The following is a 20,928-nucleotide window of genomic DNA, read 5'->3' as shown; positions in this document are numbered from 1 at the left end:
CTAGAAGCTGAGAATAATAGTCCCCAAAAAATTAAAATGTACAAATTACCCCTCGCAATCAGAATTTCAAATTAATTCAATAATATCATTTTTTGCTGTTAAACAATGGGTTGCGAATCTTCTGACTGCCTTCTTCACCTGACATGCACTAACATTAATGTTATTGTTTTTTTTTGTTCCCTTCGCAAAACTCAATCATGTTCCGCAAAGCTAAAAACTAAGACATCAATTTTCCTCTACAAAGCAACCAAACTAAACACCAAGAATAAATATTTGAAAAACAAAGAATAAAAAGCATAAAAACTTTTACCAAAATGACCGAATTTGACATTTAAAACATTTAAATAACCCTCAAAAGGGCTGGTATGCCATAAAGCGAAACAACCAAATCATATGACGGGATGTTTGTATTTGTTTTTTTAAGACAATATGATGTAGAAGAAAAAATATATATATTTTTTTTTTTTTTTTTTTGCCATATATATATATATATATATATATATATATATATATATAGTAATTTATAAAATATATATGGCGATTAAGCTACACTGAATATTCTGCGTTTCATCCAACTATAGGATTCGTCAGGCTTATGCGCGAATTGTGTGGTTGCTTCTTGTTTTTATATATGTTGAGGATTTCTAGTTGGCCAATCAGCTTTCTAGTATCCACCGCGCCCCTTCTTATCAGCCAATGGGCATGCATTTTATCAAACAAAGGATCTGTTTTAGAACTAGGTTAGTGGTTTTAGGTAGACGTTCCCCTTTTTTTTTTTCTTTTTTTTTTTATACATATAAATATACCTATGTGTACACACCTATACATGCACACATATATACATATATATATATATGTATATATACATATATGTGTGTGATCGTTTATGTATATTTATGTTTATTTAATTTATTTATTTGTTTGTTTTCTATTGTTATTGTTAGTTTTAAAGCTATTTTGTATCGCTATCCTAGAGTAATTTTTATAAATTACTAACTAGCTCTACCTACGTATTGAGCACTTTTGAAGTAAATACTTTAAGTTTACGCATAAATCTATACTTTCGTATATTAAATTTATGTGGATAAATGAAGTAGTTATAGGTGTATATATATATATATATATATATAAGATTAAACATATCTTTTTCTAATGCCATCCTTGACTGTCCGGGATATGACCTTAAACTAATATGATGTAAAAGAAAAATAATATATATATATAATAATAATAAGTCTGAGGAATCTTAGAGTGGATGAAACGTGGAATATTCAGTGTAGCTTAATCACCATATATATTTTATAAATTACTATATATATATGTATATATATATGTAAGATTAAGCATATCTTTCTCTAATGTCATCCTTGACTGTCCGGGATATGACCTTAAACTATATCCGATGGTGAGGCCCCAGCTACCCTTTAATTGCCATTGCTCCCAGGTCCACTCTGACCCGGAGTGGTAGTACCTGTTAGGGACCCAACTATGGGTTGAATAGAAACCGACTTGCAAAAAATCGTTCTTCCGAATCACTGGATTCGGCATTAAATAACCTGAAAAGGGTAGATATGCCGTAAAACAAAAACAACCAACTCAAACATCCTTGACAATGTGATTTTAATCTCCAAAGTTTGGATTCCAAGCAAACACCTTGTACACTCAATAAAGAAAATTATTGAAAGAAAAAAAAAATATTCAATATATTCAAATACTTATAAAAGCAGAGGTGGAGAGAAAAAAATAACACTATATTGTTTTCACATTAGAGCTATCTTGGAATACATTCCTGTCTGGACTATCTAATGTCTTCTTTTCAACTCTCCTCTTTCAACTAATTTTCTTGAATATATTACATTTATTGTCTGTACTTGAAAAATTATTGTCTGTATTTAGGTTTTAAAATCTATTTTGTTTATTGTTCCTAAGACCTAAATAGATTTCTTTGTTAAATTTTTTTTTTTTTTTGTCATTTTAGTATTGTGAATATTATCCGAATTATGAACGATGTAAACTGTGGTTAGAAAAGAATCTTCCAGCACAATTTGAACAGATGATGGCAGGTAAAGGTTGGTGCAAATTTTTTTTTTTTCCTTTTCCCTTTTTTTTCCCCCTTTTTTTCCTTTTCCCTTTTTTTCCCCCTTTTTTTCCTTTTCCCTTTTCTTTCCCCCTTTTTTCCTTTTTTCTTTTCCCTTTTTTTTTCCTTTTTTTCCCTTTTTTTTCCTTTTTTTTTCCTTTTTTTTTTTCCTTTTTTCTTTTCCTATTTCTTTTTCTTTTATTTTTTTTGCCTTTTATTTTTCTCATTTTTCTCTCTGAAAAAATACACGACATCCTTCATGACTATCCAGATTACGAACACATTTATACTGATGGAGCCAAAACCAAAGAAAAAGTCGGAAGCTCTGCCATTTATCGGCAAAGAAAAATCCAAAACCGCTTACCTGATAGGTCTTCCATCTTTAGTGGTGAAGCCTCAGCACTAAAGATGGAAGACCTATCCGGTTTATACATGGCTCTTAATGTTACAAGTGCCGATCAAGCAAACAAGTTTATAATATTTTTGGATTCTTTATCAGTTCCAACTTCATTAAAAGAATAGAACCCTCGCAATCCACTAATAATCTATTAAACAAACTTGATTTTTTTAATACTCAAAAACAAATCATCCTATGCTGGATCCCAAGCCATATTAACATCCTAGGAAACACAAAAGCTGACCTAGCTGCTAAAGATTCACTAAAGCTGGAAATATCCAACATAAAAATCACGGTCCTGGATATGACCTAAAATTATACCTGATGGTGAGGCCCCACCTTGCGGGCTTTGGGGAGTGTGGAGCCACCCTTTAATTGCCATTGCTCCCAGGTCCACTTTGACCTGGAGTGGTAGTACCCGTTAGGGTTCCAACTATGGGTTAAATAGAATCTGACTTAAAAAAAAAAATATGCTTCATAAAAAATCGTTCCTCAAAATAACTAGATTCGGCATTAAATAACCTGAAAAAGGTTGATATGTCGTAAAACAAAAACAACCAAACAACATAAAAATCCCCTACAGTAACTTTAAACCAACCATAAACCTATACATCAAAACAAAATGACAACAACAATGTAGCACTTATACAAAAAACAAGCTACAAGAAATCAAACCTACACTTGGAGAATGGAGTCCCAAATCTAAACTAAACCGGAAAGAAGAGGTGATCATTACAAGATTAAGAACAGGGCATACAAATATCACCCACTCCTTCCTATTAAAAGGAGAAAATCAACCTGAATGCCTACCTTGCCAAGAAAGCTACACCGTTAAACATTTTCTAAAAACTTTCACAAGAAACACTCGTCTAGTTGTAAACACTATCAATAATTCCCCCCACTCTTTATCTGTGCCTAAACCTAAACGTAGATTCCATGAACAAAGCTTCTTTCTTAGAACTGCACGCCTGTGGAATTGTCTTCCGTTTTCCTGCTTTCTGGCTGACTACAATATGGTTGTCTTCAAGTCTGACGTAAATAAGTTCTTGATGAGCCGTTCCATATAAGTTATCAAATTTACCGAATTTTCATTACTAATGATTACTATATTGTCCAATTTCTACTATGTACTCTTTAATCCTTATCCTTGAGTGGCCTCTTGGCCTTGATAATGTGGTGATGCCTTTGTAAAAAAAAAAAAATTAAAAAAAATTTGCATTGACTAGCTCCCCTACGCCAAAAACATTAAAGATCTCTTTGAGAATATGAATTTTTTTTTTTTTTTTTTTTTTTTTATTACATTTTCACCCCAAACAAGGCACATTGCCACTTTGGTGTAGGGGGCTACTATCAAGGGAAACATCTACTGGGTACTATGTAGGGATTTGGGCAGCGAGATGTCGGTTCACGTTGCACTTGAACTTATGCAAGTCAGTACAGTTGGGGAAGCAGTGACCTGGAATGGAATTCCAAAGTCTAGCAGTTCTGGGGAAGAAACTACTGGAGTAGAAATATCTTTTACATCTAGGGATTTGTACAGTGTGGGGGTGGGATTTTGCAGCTTGTCGGGTCTGTCGAGGGTGTTTACGTCGTGGGGGCACAAGTGATTGCAGTTCATCAGAGCATTCACCATTATAATACTTGTAGAACAGGCAGAGGGATGCAACGTTTCGACGATGGGACAGAGGCTGAAGCTTAAATGCCAGTTCAGGGCCTATCAGATTTGCGACTCTCTTTTGAACCCTGTCAAGGAGCGAGAGACTAGTAGCCGATGCACCAGCCCAAATATGACAGCAATACTCCATACATGGGCGAATAGTGGCCTTGTAGAGGTACAGGATACTTTCGGGTGTTAGAAGTTTTCTAGCACGGTAGAGAGAGCCCACCTTCCTCGCAGCGGCCCTGGCAATGCTCTCGATGTAATTGTTCCAGCTCATGTTTCCTGTGAACGTTAGGCCAAGGAGCTTGAGAGACGTACTCTCAGATAAAGAGTCGTTGGCCATTGCTATAGGTGGTAGAGAAGGTTTCTTGTAATTATTGAATGAAACCAGTTTTGTCTTGGCGGCGTTGAACGTGACCATCCATTTTTGTCTCCATTCCACTACTGATTGGAGGTCATCCTGTAGGGTTTCTGCCATTACTTTAGATATATGTTCATTTGTTTTTCTGTCGTGCCTGCTATAGAGTGTGGTGTCATCAGCATATATACCCATCTCAGAGTCAATTTTGTCGGGGAGGTCATTTATGAATATCAGGAACAGCAGAGGTCCAAGGATAGATCTCTGAGGCACTCCCGCATTTATATCATATTGTTTAGATGTACGACCGTCAAGGACAACCTGGATTTTTCTCTTATCTAAGAAGGATTTAATTATGTTAAGTATTTTACCAGTGATACCGTATGATCTAATCTTCCTGAGGAGACCCTCATGCCATACCCTGTCAAAAGCCTTGGATATATCTAGAGCTACCGCTCTGCCCTCTCCCGCTTTGTCCAGTGAATGGTATATGCGTTCAGAGATTACAGTGAGGATGTCTGCCGTGGAACGGGCTTGTCTAAATCCATATTGTTGGTCGGTCAGAAGTTTAGCATCTGTAAGGTGCTGGACTAGAGCATGGTTAATTAAGGTCTCAAATATTTTGGCAAAAAGTCGGAGGAGGCTAATAGGGCGATAATTTAATGGGTCAGTTCTTTCGCCAGAATTCTTGAATACTGGTACCACAGAAGCAGTTTTCCAGCAGCCTGGAAAGCAAGATTCATTAAGGCATTTGTTGTAGAGTTTGGAGAGAACTGGAGCTACTTCGGCTGAGCACTTTTTTAATAGCACAGCTGGGATGAGGTCAGGTCAACATGCTTTTGAAGTGTCAAGGTTTTTTATGATAGCATGCACCTGAGCAGGGGTGATTATTAGATCGTCAAGCGTGGCGTCTGTCCGCATAGGAAATTGAGGTAGGGGGTGGTTTAGAGGGTCCAGTGTGGAGTTTGAGGCAAACCGATTGGCAAGCATGTTAGCCTTCTCGGTTGCTGAGCAAAGAACCTCGTGATTGTTGGTTAGTGGAGGAATTGTTGATTGCCCATTATTTACTACACTGTTGTAGATTTTCCAGAAGTCACGAGTTCCTAGTTTTTGTGCTTCGATGCGTTTTTTAGTGGTTTCCGTAAATTCCCTCTCAGCTGTCGCTATTTCTTTCTTAACGTTACTTCTAGCTTCTATGTACTTCTGTCTGTTTGAACTAGACTTATGTCGGTTAAACCTGCGGAATGCATGCTGCCTTTGGGCAATGGCAGGTGCGCAAGTCGAAGTAAACCATTGGGGAGAGTGGGGCTTGCTATAAAATTTCTGCATGGGAACATGCGCTTCGATTGCAGTTTTGAACCATTCAGTGGTCTCGGTTGCGCACTGTTCAGCAGGAAGAGAAAAAATATTTCCCCATGGGGCGTCTCTGATAAGATCTCTGATGGCTTCCCAGTCAGCCTTTTTATAATATCTCGTTGTTTTGAGCACTGGCTCTTCAGTTTTGGGTCTAGAGTTTAGGGCGATTTCAACCATTATCACCGCATGATCAGTGTTCCCAAGTGGGCTGTCGGCTTTCGTTACACAATCATCGGGAACTGTGGTCAAAAACAGATCTAATAGTGATGCGTGTTGTTCTTCCTGATCAGGGAAGCGGGTTGGAAAAGTAACAATTTGCGATAGGGAGTGAGATACAGAGAAGCTATGAGTTGCGCTGCCTGCTGCATCTGTGTAAGTAGAGAATCCAAGCCAGTTTTTGTGAGGGACATTAAAGTCACCAAATACATGTACTTGGGCGCTAGTGTCGAAGGAGAGTGCTGTGTCTATGCTGTCAGATACTTTGTTTATTATGGTGCATATGTCTGTCAGAGTCCTTACGGCAGAGTGGGAGATATCCAGGCATGTTAAAGTAGTTAGAGGGGATGGAGGAGTGTACGTTAGTATCTCTTAGTGCTAAGATATCTGGGGTATATGTTAGGAGAAATGCTTCAACATCAGTTAAATTAGTTCTAATGAAAAAATAATTCTACATTACTTGAAAGAGGTAAATCTCTTCACCAAAATATAAATCTACCTTAAAAAAAACAAATTATTCAACGGAAAACTTTTACTAACCTTCCTCCAATCTCACCTCAACATACTGGAAAATAAAGAAAAACCTACCTTACTAAGACAAACCTCAATAAAAAAAACCCCAAAAAACTTGGCCTTAAATGACCATGCAGCTGTTGAATAGGCTAATAAACTGAACAACCAACCTTTTTGGTCTCATTCTACCAAACTCCTCTGTCAGTTTTTGGTCTACAGACATGAAACTTAATATATAGGGTATTTGAATCCATGCAAAACTTAATATTTGAGTCTTAGCCTGGAAAATTAGTGCAAAGATGTGAAAATTAAAGAAATGGAATTTGCCAGGTGATGGTCAAACGACATCATTACGAATATGCATACGTAACGTAATAGCTAGTGGTGGGACGATTAATTGGAATCGTTAATCGTAAGAATCGTGTATTTTGGGAGGTATCGGAATCGCATCGTTAAAAAATACCTTAATTTTCCGATTCCTTCATTACGATTCTTTTAGTCTGATGTTGAAAAAAAAGAAAAAAATTTCCTGATATTTCTAACCGCAAGAGAGAAATGTAGCATGTTATAAAAAGAAACCAAAGAAATTCATTATTAACAGGGCAATGCTTAGTGCCCCTCCCTTACAAGGTTCATTCATTCAGATCTATTGTAATCAAAACTACAAAAGAGTTAACTTGAAAAGAAGTATGCAGGGCTCTACATTGCGAGTAAAAATAAAAAAACGCTTATCTTTTTGGCGATTGTTTTTTTTTTACTGACAAATCTTCTAATACTGAATGAAAATGCTTTTTCAACTTATATTTTCTTAAAATAAAACGAGCAAAGTCAAATTATTTAAACAGTAAACGGTTTAATAGAACAATATACTTTTTTTTTCTTTTTTTAAAAGAAGGCTTTTGAAAGAAATATCTCTAAAATAAAATTGATCACGTATTATTTCGCAAAGTTTTGACAGTAGTCGGCTTCTTTTGAAGTTTCAAAAAAATCGACCCCATACCTATCTCTTCCAAACCTAAAGTTATTAAATAACCCCTTCGTTAATTTAAAGGTAATTAATTCAATTCAGTCAAGTTTTTTTTAATTTCATTGAAATAAAATCCATTATTATTTTTTTTTCTCCAGAAAGATAAAACCCTGAATTTGATTATATTAAAAGCAGAATAATATAATCTTTTTTCTAGAATTTTAAATTGAAAATTAAAAGTGTTTTGCGCAGTTTTTTGCCGAACGAAAAAAATTAATATATATATATTTTTAAAGGGTTTTGTAATCAATTAATTTTTATGTCTAAATAATATTTACGATTAATTAAATAATTTCATTTTAAAAAGTATTTATAAATAGAATTTTACTTAAGACTTATAGTTTAGCAATATAGAACCGCATCAACCATGTGTGAATTGAACACAGTCAACCAAAAAAAAATTCAAAAGAAAATGCATATTTGCATTTCATTATGTAAACTTTTATACATTGGTTTCAAAAATTAAATTCTATAAGTTTTTTTTGTTAACTACCGGTTGGTACAATTTACCGCCCCATTCCTTTATATTTTTTTTTCTTTTTGTCTTTTTTAGCGGATTATTTTCAATTAATTATCCAAATAAGTGACTAGCTTTAAAACAAAATTTAATAGTAAATTATTTGTTTACAGATAAACTGAATTTTCTAATATGGCCCAAAGTCCAAAAAAAGTCTTGCATGGAAACTTTTTGAAGTTGATGAGTTGAAAGCCATTTGCAAATTTTGTCAAATTAAAATATCGCGAGGAATAAAACCATCTAACATGACTACAACCAACATGTTAAAACATTTAACTATGAAGCATCCAAATAAATTGGAGGAGCAAAATAAAAAAGAAAAGGAACAAAAAATTACCAACTAGTCACTCAGAGCAGTTTTATTAGTGAGGGTCGAAATCGCAGTGTCTTTTTTTTTTTTTGCCTACGTCACCATCTAGGTGTCACTATTTTTTTTAACCCTCCTTAACTTCAAAGAGTAAATACAATATATACAACTAAAAAAATAATTTTTAAAAATGCTGATTCTATTCATGAAAAATTCTTTTAACTAGAAATTAAAACTTAGGTAAAGATAGCTGACTGACAGCAACAGGAGCACTGGTTAACTACTGAACCACGTGGAAAGGTGTGGGGGGAGGAAAAAAGGGAAATTAAATAATGATAATAAATTATGATAACTGTCTTTGAAAGGCACTAAACTCCTAAAATTTACTTCTTTAAAATTTTAGGCGGCACTCCCCGGCGATTTTAAAGCACTCTCTCTCTCTCAAAAAAAAAAAAATTTAATTTTTAAATTTGGGAAAGATATATTTATTATAACCGAATTCCTGTATGAAGACTGGATCTACTGTATTGGACGTTATTTTGTGAGATAAGTAATTTTTCAATGTTTAATATGTTTTTAAAGTTTCAATTATCAATTAAATTTTTTTAATTGCGTTTATTTTTCAATTTATTTTAAAAAAACAGGGTTTTAAATGTATTTTTCAAGGTAACAAACTTCGAAAGAAGTCTAATAAAAAAAAAAATCACTTAATTTTTAATTTCGACAACCCTGAGAATTTAATTATTAAAAAAATATTGAAATGTGACATTTTTTTATTTAACATTTCTATTAGTTCAATTAATTTTCTTTCAATAATTCATTTCACTCAACAAACTTCACCATTTTTTTTTTTTTATCTTTTTCTGTAATTTTGGTAATTATGTTTGCTCAATTTTATCTAGTATTTCATTTGTTTTTTATAGTGGTATCATTTTTATATGTGTTCCTTTGATATACCCTATTTCAAAATTAGTTTGGCTAAACTTATTCTTCACGTTAGAAACAACGTGTAAAAGCAATGAAAAAGTAAGAAAAAATAATAGGTGTTAACTACTTGTGAATTATGGAGGTCTGAAGAACTGCCGTCACAAATACAACTATCAATAGCCAAACAAAAAATCGTTTTTTAAATTCCTTTAATTGTAACTTTTCGCTATACCTACCTTTTGGTATAAAACACAAAAACTTCCGATTAATGGTATTTCTCATATATGGTCGTTAACTTTGGAAAGGTTATTTTGTATCTACGGCGCCATGTCACGTGGTATATTGTTTTTTTTTCATTACGCACGTTCATTTATAAATTATTAAATTAAATATTTATCTTTTTTATATTTAATTATTATATATTTTCTTTCTCTTCCGCTATATTTTTTTTATTTAATTCATTAAATCTGTTAATTATGAGGACCAAAATAATGAATCGTGTGTATTTATTCTCTAATTTTCTTGTTTTTGTTCTGTTATATAAATTCTACTTTATTTGTTTTTTCTCTGAAGGATAAATTCTATTTTCTTTGAGTTTTTTTTTTTTTCTGTATTCCAATTAAGTAAAATAAATTTTCTCTAAAATAAATTTTGCTAATTTTTCCATTTAGTTTACTGTATAATAATTTTATTTAAACCAAAACACGACGGTGTAGACATAAAATATCTCTTCCAAAGTTAGGGAACATATTTGGGAACTACCGACCATAAGTATAAAACTACCTGGTATATTTCAAAACAATAATTCCCTAGGAATCGGAATTGTACTTGGTATCGGAATCATTAATCAATATTTTCCTGGAATCTGAATCGTATAAAAATTATGAATCGTCCCAACACTAGTAATAGCTTTTGGTCATTTGTTTTCTTGTGACCCATTGAAATCAGCTATAATCGAAACCAAAACTTATGAAGTATTTATTCTTGATAAAATTATTTATGAAAAAAAAAATACATTACTGGAGTGTAATCAGTTATAATTGCAACGGAAACCAAAACTTATGAAAAATTCTTGACAAAAAATTTTCATTTAAAAAATAGATGACTTAAGGTTTATCAACTATAATCGAAACTAAAACCAAATCTTATGAAGAATTCTTGGTAAAATTATTTATGACAAGAAATGGAAGTACATAACAATTAAATGACCTGGATGTAAGCGTGACACAGAAAAAAACATGCACACTATCGTATTAATATGTAGATAACTAGCAGAACCCGTAGAAATTCCATGGTAGTTAAAAATTTTTCAAACACATAAATAAAATGAAAAAAATAAATAAAGCAAATAACAAATTAAAAAAAATTTTTTTTTAGTAAATTTTTTTCATCCTTAAAAGATGAAAAAAAATTTACTAAAAAAAAATTTTAAACGAATTGATTTAAAAATTTTTAGATTTGTTTTCAATGAAAATTCAACACACATTGTTTTTTTTTTCGTTTTCGTTTTTTTTTTTTTTTTAATAATTTTTTTATAAATAAATTATAAAAGAACAGATGTCAATTCGCTCGCACATTTTTTTAAATTTTAAAAGGAAACTATTATAAAAAAATTAGTCTCTCGGAACATGCCTTTTTTGTTTAATTGTAAAATAGCCAATTTTAAATCGTAAAGTCATTTTTTTTGTTTTTACTTTGGAAAATTTTTGGAGAGGAAATGACTTTAATTATTTTTAACTGATAAAGAGTGACTATAAAGGGAGTTAATTCGTTTCTCATTAATTAATGTTTGCGATGATGATGATGTTTTTGTTTTTTGTGACACTGTAAATTAATCTCTATATATCTCTATATATCTCTCTCTCTCTCTCTCTCTCTCTCTCTCTATATATATATATATATATATATATATATATATATATATATATATATATATATATATAAAAGTGAAATTGTGTGTGTACATTTCCCTACCAAATAAATCCGTCAATTTTCAGACTCGAGGTTTGACATAAGGAATATTGAGATTTGGGAAGATTTTTTTTAATCGGTTTTCGGCCAGAAATTTGGCTGTCAAGGGGTCAAAGTTCAACGATTTTACCTTTGAAAACTCTACCAAACTCTTCCACGAATTTTGGGTCTAAACACTTGAAATTTTAGATGTAGGTTACTTGGACATGGATCAAACTTTTTGATTTGAGTCCAAAACAAATGTTAAGGGGTCAAAATTAGGGTCAAAGTTAAAAAAAAAAATTTGACTTCTGCAGTTTCTACCAAATTACTCAGCCAATTTTTGGTTTAAACATTTGAAATTTATAAATATAAAAGCGAAAATGTATGTATGTGTGTTCGCTTTTTCTGTATGTCTACAAAAGGCTTTTTTCAAAGAAGTGGTCGGTCGCTTCACAACTTTTAAAAACTTTTTATATCACATATAAATCGTAATATCTCACAATTAACAACGAAGCTCGCCTGTCTATTTAATTTGCTTGATTTCGGGAAGATAAATATTCAACATTTGTCGCTCGCCGCATGTGGGTTAGTCTTTTTCCTATAACATCTTGAAAATCCCACAGTCAAACTTGACCTCATTAACTCATTAAAACGGGCACCTGCCAAATCCAAGTAATTAAATAAATTCAAACGTGTTTCCGTTAGAATGTCGTGGTGGGGCAATGGTTAACGTCGCACTTTTTTTTTCTCACTTTAATTTACAACTTTGCCTCAACGGTTCGGGTTCGATCCTCATACTTACTTTTTTTTTTTTAACCCTCCCCACCCCCGGAGTTTTCAAACGCTGGGTACCCCTCACTAGTTTTACATAAAGTGTATTTGGACATAGGGCAGGCTCTTTAGTCGGTTTTTGGCTGAAAATTTGGCTTTCAAGTGGTCAAAGTTCAAAAGATTTGACCTTTGCGGTCTCTAGCAAACTATTCAGCCAATTTTGGATCTAAACATTTGAGTGTATATCAATTAACATTCGCAACAACCACAAAATTAAAACCCTCACAAATAACATCCTCAAATGTGTTGAAGACTACAAGTATCTAGGATCCCACATCAGGAACTCTGAGAAAGACTTTAACATTAGAAAGAACATGGCATGGATTGCTTGTAACAAAATGTATACGATCTGGAAATCCAATCTTGCTCGCAAATTAAAAATCCAAGTTTTCTGCGTACTTATTGAGCCAATCTTACTCTATGGATCTGAAACTTGGACTTTTTCAGCAAAACAACAGCGTCGTTTGGATGGATGTTACACAAGTCTTTTGAGAAGAGTACTCGATTTCTTATGGCGAAATCACCCCACTCTAGAAATGATATATGGAGACTTACCAGGAGTATCAACCTCAGTTTATAAAAAACGTGTTCAGTTTGCTGTGCATCGTGCACGTGCCACAGATGAACTTGTTTCATCATTTGTACTGTGGAGACAACCGTCATCTCACAATCGATCACGAAAGTTAACTTTTCCAGATAGGATACAACGAGATATATTCATCTCTAAGGAAGATCTTTTGGGTGCTATGACAGATAGCGAATACGAGAAGGGTGTAGTGAGTTCAATCTCGGCTGATGATGATGACTGGTAGTTTGTATGCAAGAAGTGTATGACAATGCGGATGGATAACGTATCTCATGGTTTATAGTTTCTATGTTTGTTGTTTTCAGGTGAGGAAAAATCCGTGGTTGAGGAGAGTGAAGAAAAAAAGAAACGGCAAACGCGTGGTGGCAAAGGTGTGATAAAAGCCAAAAAGAAAACCGAGCCGCAGGGTTTGAAGCTGTCTACGGCAACGAGGGGCAAAAAGAAGCGTGTCACAATCATAGCTGGACTGGCCACATACGGTGAGTTCTGTTTTAATTGAATTTCTTGCTATTTCAGCTGCCTTTTGGTTTTGCATCAAAATCACACCATATATTTTGAATTCTAACAACTATGTTTTGTTTGAAAAAAAAAGGACATTGTTTTCGCATCAAAATATCGAAAAATTGGCCCCAAAAAATGAATTCCTTCACCCTCAACTGGGCACTTTTCTACAGGGAGGGGTCACCTTTTTGCGCTGATATTTTCGAAAGACATCTCTTTTCGATTGACTAGCCTTAATTTAAACCTTCGTTACTTCTGGTTTGGCGATGGACGCAACAGCAAAGACATCATTTTTTTTTTTTTTTTTTTCACGTTATTTTTCTCCTTCCTGCCTGTTTACTACCACATTTTTTTTTATTTTATTTTATTTTATTTTTGCTGATGAACACAACACACCTTCAAACTCCCGGGCAATGCTGGGCACCCACGCTGGTATATTTTTTAATTTTAACAACTATGTTTCGTTTGAAAAAAAAAAAAAGACAAAAACATTGTTTTCGTATCAAAATCGCACCATATATTTTGAACTCTAATGGTTGCATAAAAACAAAAGTATTTTAAATGCACAAAATATTTTCAAACATTGTACGTGTATTTTATTTCTTTAAGTTACAATCGTAGCTGGACTGGCTACTTTGGCTATTTTATTTGAATTTCTTGCTATTTGGTTTAACTATTTCATGACAGAAAAGAATGATTATAAAATCATATCCCAATAATAGCTGTGTCTAACTGATGTTTCGTGCAATTTATTTTTACTTTTTTCTTTATCAGAGCACATTCCATTAAAGTATTTGGCTTATAGTGCGGGACTAATTAGATTGGAGACTTGTAAAAAAAAAATTTTATATATTTTTTTATTTTATTTATTTATTTATTTATTTTTTTATTTATTTTTTATTTATTTATTTTCTATTTATTTATTTTTTATTTATTTATTTTCTATTTATTTATTTTTTATTTATTTATTTTTTATTTACTTGTTTATATTTATTTTTATTTTCTATTAATTATTCTTTATTTATTTTTTATTTATTTTATTTTTTATTTATTTTATTTTTTATTTTATTTATATTTTTATTTATTTTTTTTATTTATTATTTTTATTTTTTTATTTATTTTATTTTTATTCATTTTTTTATTTATTTTATTCTTCATTTATTTTATTCTTTATTTATTTTATTCTTTATTTATTTTATTTATTTATTTTATTCTTTATTTATTTTATTCTTTATTTATTTTATTTTTATTTATTTTATTTTTTTTATTTTATGTTTTATTTATTTATGTTTTATGTTTAATAATAGCTGTGTCTAACTGATGTTTCGTGCAATTTTTTTTTACTTTTTTCTTTATCAGAGCACATTCCATTAAAGTATTTGGCTTATAGTGCGGGACTAATTAAATTGGAGACTTGTAAAAAAAATTTTTTATTTATTTTTTTTTTTATTTATTTATTTTCTATTTATTTATTTATTTATTTTTTATTTACTTGTTTATATTTATTTTTATTTTCTATTAATTATTCTTTATTTATTTTTTATTTATTTTATTTTTTATTTATTTTATTTATTTTATTTTTTTTATTTATATTTTTATTTATTTTTTATTATTATTTTTATTTTTTATTTATTTTATTTTTATTCATTTTTTATTTATTTTATTCTTTATTTATTTTATTCTTTATTTATTTTATTCTTTATTTATTTTATTCTTTATTTTATTCTTTATCTATTTTATTCTTTATTTTATTCTTTATTTTATTCTTTATTTTATTCTTTATTTTATTCTTTATTTATTTTATTCTTTATTTTATTCTTTATTTTATTCTTTATTTTATTCTTTATTTTATTCTTTATTTTATTCTTTATTTTATTCTTTATTTTGTTTTTTTTATTTTGTTTTATTTATTTGTTTTTATTTATTTTATTTTTTATTTTATTTTTTATTTTATTTTTTATTTTATTTTTTATTTATTTTTTATTTATTTTTTATTTATTTTTTATTTATTTTTTATTTATTTTTTATTTATTTTTTATTTATTTTTTATTTATTTTTTATTTATTTTTTATTTATTTTTTATTTATTTTTTATTTATTTTTTATTTATTTATTATTTATTTATTATTTATTAATTTTTATATATTTTTTATTTATTTTTTTATTTTATTTTTTATTTTATTTTTATTTTTTTATTTTTTTTATTTTATTTTTATTTTTTTATTTTTTTTATTTTATTTTTATTTTTTTATTTTTTTTATTTTATTTTTATTTTTTTATTTTTTAATTGTTTTTATTTTTTTTTTATTTATTTACTTGTTTATATTTATTTTATTTTCTATTAATTTTTATTTTTTGACCCTATCCATTAGAGAGAAAGTAGTGGTCGACGCACTAGTCCAGATGTGGCAACAATCTATATATCTATAAAAGTGAGACTGTGTGTATGTGAGGACACTTCTCAACCTATATACTCAACAAATTTTGATCTACAGACTTGAAATTTGGTATATAGGGTATTCAGAAAAACTTTTTAATAGGTTTTCATCCGGGGGAAAAGGGTTCCTAAGGGGGTCAAAATTTCAGAATTTTCTCTGCTGTTTCACGAATGCACATACATATTACAGATTCCTTACGTTGAATATAAGTCAGTTTTGAAACACTTTTTAAAAAGCTTGTATTTGACTCCCTGTCTTCAGGTTTTTGTTTTGATCTTAGCTTGAGAATTTTTTTTTTTTCTTAATTTAATTTATTTTTAATTACATTTTCACCCCAAACAAGGCAAATTGCCACTTTGGTGTAGGGGGCTACTATCAAGGGCAACAACTACTCGGGTACTATGTAAGGATTTGGGCAGCAAGATGTCGGTTCACGTTACACTTGAACTTCTGCATGTCAGTACAGTTAGGGAAGCAGGGACCTGGAATGGAATTCCAGAGTCTAGCGGTTCTGGGGAAGAAACTACTGGAGTAGAAATATTTTTTACATCAGGGATCTCTACTGTGTGGGGGTCGGATTTAGCTGCCTGTCGAGGGTGTCTATGTCGTGGGAGCACAAGTGTCTGCAGTTCGTCAGAGCATTCACCATTAAAATACTTGACGTACTGCAGACACTTATGCCCCCACGACGTAGACACCCTCGACAAACCCGACAGGCAGCTAAATCCCACCCCCACACAGTAGAGATCCCTAGATGTAAAAGATCTTTCTACTCCAGTAGTTTCTTCCCCAGAACCACTAGACTCTGGAATTCCATTCCAGGTCCCTGCTTCCCTAACTGTACTGACATGCAGAAGTTCAAGTGTAACGTGAACCGACATCTTGCTGCCCAAATCCCAACATAGTGCCGCAGTAGTTGTTGCCCCTGATAGTAGCCCCCTACACCAAAGTGGAAATTTGCCTTGTTTGGAGTGAAAATGTAAAAAAAAAAAAAAAAAAAAATTAAAAGAAAAAAAAATGTTTCTTTTTTTATATATATATATATATATATATATATATATATATATATATATATATATATATATATATAGTTGAACACCAAAAAACAATGACATTTCAGAATTTTTGAGATGAGGATTGGTTCTTCGTGTTATTTGGATTCATCGGACTGCTGTTCTCATCTTGAGTGTGATTTTTCGCAATGTTTCGGTCGATGTAACCTCCGACCTTCTTCAGGTGTATCTTATTGAGTTCGGGAATTTGGACAGAATTTCAAGCGGAACCCTTTATTTATTTCCGGGGGGGGGGGGGCATGTTCTTGTTCCATTAACGAAACAATTTTTTGTAATAAAATTTTCAAAATTAAATTCAATGTGTACATCTATAAATGTAAAAGCGAAAATGTTTGTATGTGTGTTCACAACTTAAAACTTTTTATATCACATATAAATCGTAATATCTCACAGTTAACAACGAAGCTCACCTTAATCTATAAATATAAAAGCGAAAATGTATGTATGTGTGTTCGCTTTTTCTGTGTGCCTACAAAAGGCTTCTTTCAGAGAAGCGTTCGATCGCTTCACAACTTTTTAAAACTTTTTATATCACATATAAATCGTAATATCTCACAGTTAACAACGAAGCTCACCTGTCTATTTAATTTGCTTGATTTCGGGAAGATAAATATTCAATATTTGTCGCTTGCCGCATGTGGGTTAGTCTTTTTCCAATAACATCTTGGGGGTGGGGAAAAAAGCGTTCAGCGGTAAATGAATACTATCCCGCAGTCAAATTTGACCTCATTAACTCATTAAAACGGGCACCTGCTATATCCAAGTAATTAAATAAATTCAAACGTGTTTCCATTAGCATTTCGCGGTGAGGCAATGGTTAACATCGCACGTTTCTTTTTTCCACACTTTAATTTACAACTTTGCCTCAACCGTTCGGGTTCGATCCTAATACTTACTTTTTTTTTAACCCCCCCCCCCCACACACACCTGGGCAACGCTGGGTACCCCTCGCTAGTAAAACAATAAATTGAACAAATTAAATAAAATGTTTACTTTATTTTTTATTTTTTTTATTTATTTATTTTTTTAGCAAAACAATGTTTGATTTTTTTTTTTTTTTTTTTTCCAGATATTGATTTAAAAGATGCCAGCAAATTCTTCGCGACAAAATTTTCTTGTGGATCTTCGGTTACAGGAGATGAAATTGTGATTCAAGGTGACGTCAAAGATGACTTATTTGATATCATCCCCGAAAAGTGGCCACAGGTCAGTGCAGTTTTTCATTCAATGTAGAGCGTGGGTTAAGGACGAAAGTTGGTGTGATTTTTAAAATAATTTTGTATGTTAGTCTTATAATGTTTTGGGTGATATTACATCCATGTTTTCTTTTTTATAAGATATTCAAGTGTGGTTTATGCTCTGGAAGAAAGTGGGGTGTATACTTTGTGATTGTGAACAGTGGGGCTATGGGAAGAAGCTGTGGTAAGGCAAGGGAGTAGGAGTGAGGTGGTGAAGGAGGATGGAGTAAGTACGATCCTATCTGTAGCAGAGGGGAGATATTGGTATTATTTTAACTTAGTGGTTGTTTATTGGCCTAAGTTTTTGCTTTGGTTTGAAGTAATATTACGTCCTCACTGCCGCTACTTCCCTATATTAGGTTTTTATGGTTGTTATTTCTTTGCTGGTGGCAACTACATTATCTGTCTATTTTGTTGACAAGTTCTATTTATTTATTCATATCTTGCTTTATTTTATCTGTAAACCACACCCGAATATCTTATGAAAAAACGACTAATTTTCGTCTCTTGTTTCAATATCATTCCTTTTCTGCTCTGAGGAAGTGTTATCCTTGAATTGGGATTCCACTGAAACATGTATGCACATATGTAACCAAACATCCTTGTATAATAAACAGACTATATACCAGCTCTGTCCTACATTGAGCACTTTTTAATAATCATGCGAGTGTCATTGGATTTACATCTAGGAAACTAATCTATACAACCATTTTATATATATATATATATATATATATATTACACCAAATTTTTTTAAAGAAAGCCAAAAATGATGGTTTTTTTTGTTTTAGTTATGATATTTCTAATGTCGGGCGACTGTAGATTTTTTTTTTTTGCATTATGTATTTTTCTGGTTCTTTTTTTTGTGTTCTTCACGTAGTATAGTCTTCTATACAGATCAGTCCTCTCCTACCGTCTTTCCTTTTCACGTAGAGTCTGTCAATATCATCCTTTGGGTGTAGTGCATCATGCATGGTCATGAGTTTCCTGGTCTTCTGGTCGAGTTGTTCATCCTATAAACGGTCCAGAGTATCTTACTAGTGATACTGCCCATGTATTTATACCTTTTATTAGGTTTCTGCTATATAATTTTGTTTCCAGGAGTTTTCTTTTTCTCCTTTTTCGTTTTCAGCATAATATATCTATCTATCTATCTATCTATCTATCTATATATATATATATATATATATATATATATGGTGGCCCATATATTTATTGTAGTGGTAATTAAAATTTCATACAAGGATGTGTTTGGTTACACATGTGCGTACATGTTTCAGTGGAATTCCAATTCAAGGATAACACTTCCTCAGTAGAAGTTCGGCTTAATCTGATGATTGTCAGTCGAACTCAAACCATAATTGATAGAAAATATCGAAGATTCGGGTCAAATTCTGCAAGAGTACCATACTGCTTCGTACCTGACTATAACTTGGATGTCTTCAAGTCCAACGTTAACAAATTCCTGATGAACCGCCCCCTTAAGTAAACACTTTATCAAATCTCCACACTAACGTACTGTACTTGCAACGTTGTTGCTCTATAATAAAGAGTTGTGTGTTTGATTATCATAAAGGGAATCGTGTGTGAGTGACATGTATTTTCAGAACCTACCTCTGCTGCTTCGATGTTGGATCATCTGGAAATTTCTCGTACTGGAGGGAGACTTGATACCTGTTTTTGGATGAAGATACAATCACTCCAAGACAAGGAATTAGTTCTATAGTTTTTATTTCACTTTCTCCAGATGTCCTGCAGAAGGTGGAAGTGAAATCGGCCTGTGTGGGTTCTTCTACACACGTCGGCGTTTGTTCGCCCCCCCCCCCCCATGAAGAGGAGGAGACAACGGGAAGCCGTCCGTTGTCTTCTGTGTCCAAATCAAATCTCAACGATTCAGCTAACCTGATCACATGACTCACACGCAATCAAATCAGCTGATCTTTTACTTCCAGCCAACGTGTCTACACTATAACTCATCTCTTCCCTTCTCTCTCTCTCTCTCTTTATCCATCTTCCTCTCTCTCTCTTTCTTTCTATCTCCCTCTCTCTATTCCTTAACATTATCCCTGAGTGGCTTCCGGGCCTTGATAAGTGGTGATCACCATGTAAAAAAAAAAAAAAAAAATTTGACATGATAAAAAAAATAAATCCTTAACTTTCTTAATTTAAAAAAAAAATTTTTTTTTGTATTTTCAGATTGATGAAGACAGCATTGATGATTTGGGGGAGCAGAAAAAATAAATCACATACGCCTCCCTCTCGTTTTTACTGGATGCGATCTCTGATTTATACTTGCTGAGTAAAAACCAGGTGCCCTTATGTAAAAAAAAAAAAAAAAAAAAAAAAAAAAAAATTGACTCTTTCTTCAATTGACGAACATATGGTTTGATCCGTGTACGTTTCTTTCCGGCACGGTCAAGGAAACCCCTTTTTCAGAGACACTGACAGACAACCATGATTTTTTTTTTTTTTTCTGCAACAAATGTTTTCTTCTTTTTTTAAAAAAAAAAAGAAAGCAGATTGAAAATAAAGGAATTATACATTACCTAAAAAATATTTTTATTATTTAAAAAAAAAAAAAGGGTGGGGAAATGATTGAAAAGTATTGGAACTGTCATTACTAGGGCTGGGACAACAGCATATTCTTTTCAGTGTTTTGACTCTTGAGTGTGTATCCGTTAATATGCTGTGTAATACAGGGTGACCCCCCCCCCAAAAAAAAACAACAAAAAAACAAAAGCTAAATGGAGGCCATCTAGAACATATGTTGTAGAACGGAGAAAAAAAGGCAAAAAACCCTTGTGTTTTGATGTGATGTTTTGAATATAATAAACTAGTTTGGACCAAAGTTTCGTTTAGACAAAACGAAATGAGGCTTCATTAGAGTCGGGGCCCGTTTTTTTTTTTTTTTTCAACCAAACAGAGCCTAATTAGATTTGGAGCCTGTTTTTTTT

The 20,928-nt window shown here is 31.8% G+C and overlaps 1 protein-coding gene across 1 annotated transcript in view; it reads left to right on the top strand.

Moving 5' to 3' along the window:
- The window catches only part of LOC145270592 (density-regulated protein homolog), a gene marked incomplete at its 5' end in the record, with an annotated part of 23,156 nt that extends 2,628 nt beyond the window's left edge, over positions 1–20,528 (top strand). Inside the window, 4 exon segments of the mRNA XM_080126220.1 lie at positions 1,979–2,069; positions 13,031–13,204; positions 17,806–17,942; positions 20,171–20,528. Of these exon segments, the coding sequence (XP_079982346.1) occupies positions 1,979–2,069; positions 13,031–13,204; positions 17,806–17,942; positions 20,171–20,215 (447 nt within the window).
- Positions 20,529–20,928: the final 400 nt, after the last annotated feature.

The sequence above is a fragment of the Euprymna scolopes genome, chromosome 46, assembly GCF_053919585.1.
Source record: "Euprymna scolopes isolate OS-2025 chromosome 46, ASM5391958v1, whole genome shotgun sequence".
Classification (NCBI taxonomy): Eukaryota; Metazoa; Mollusca; class Cephalopoda; order Sepiida; family Sepiolidae; genus Euprymna; species Euprymna scolopes.
Note: the sequence above shows the minus strand (reverse complement) of the source record. Positions and strands in the feature narration are given on the sequence as shown.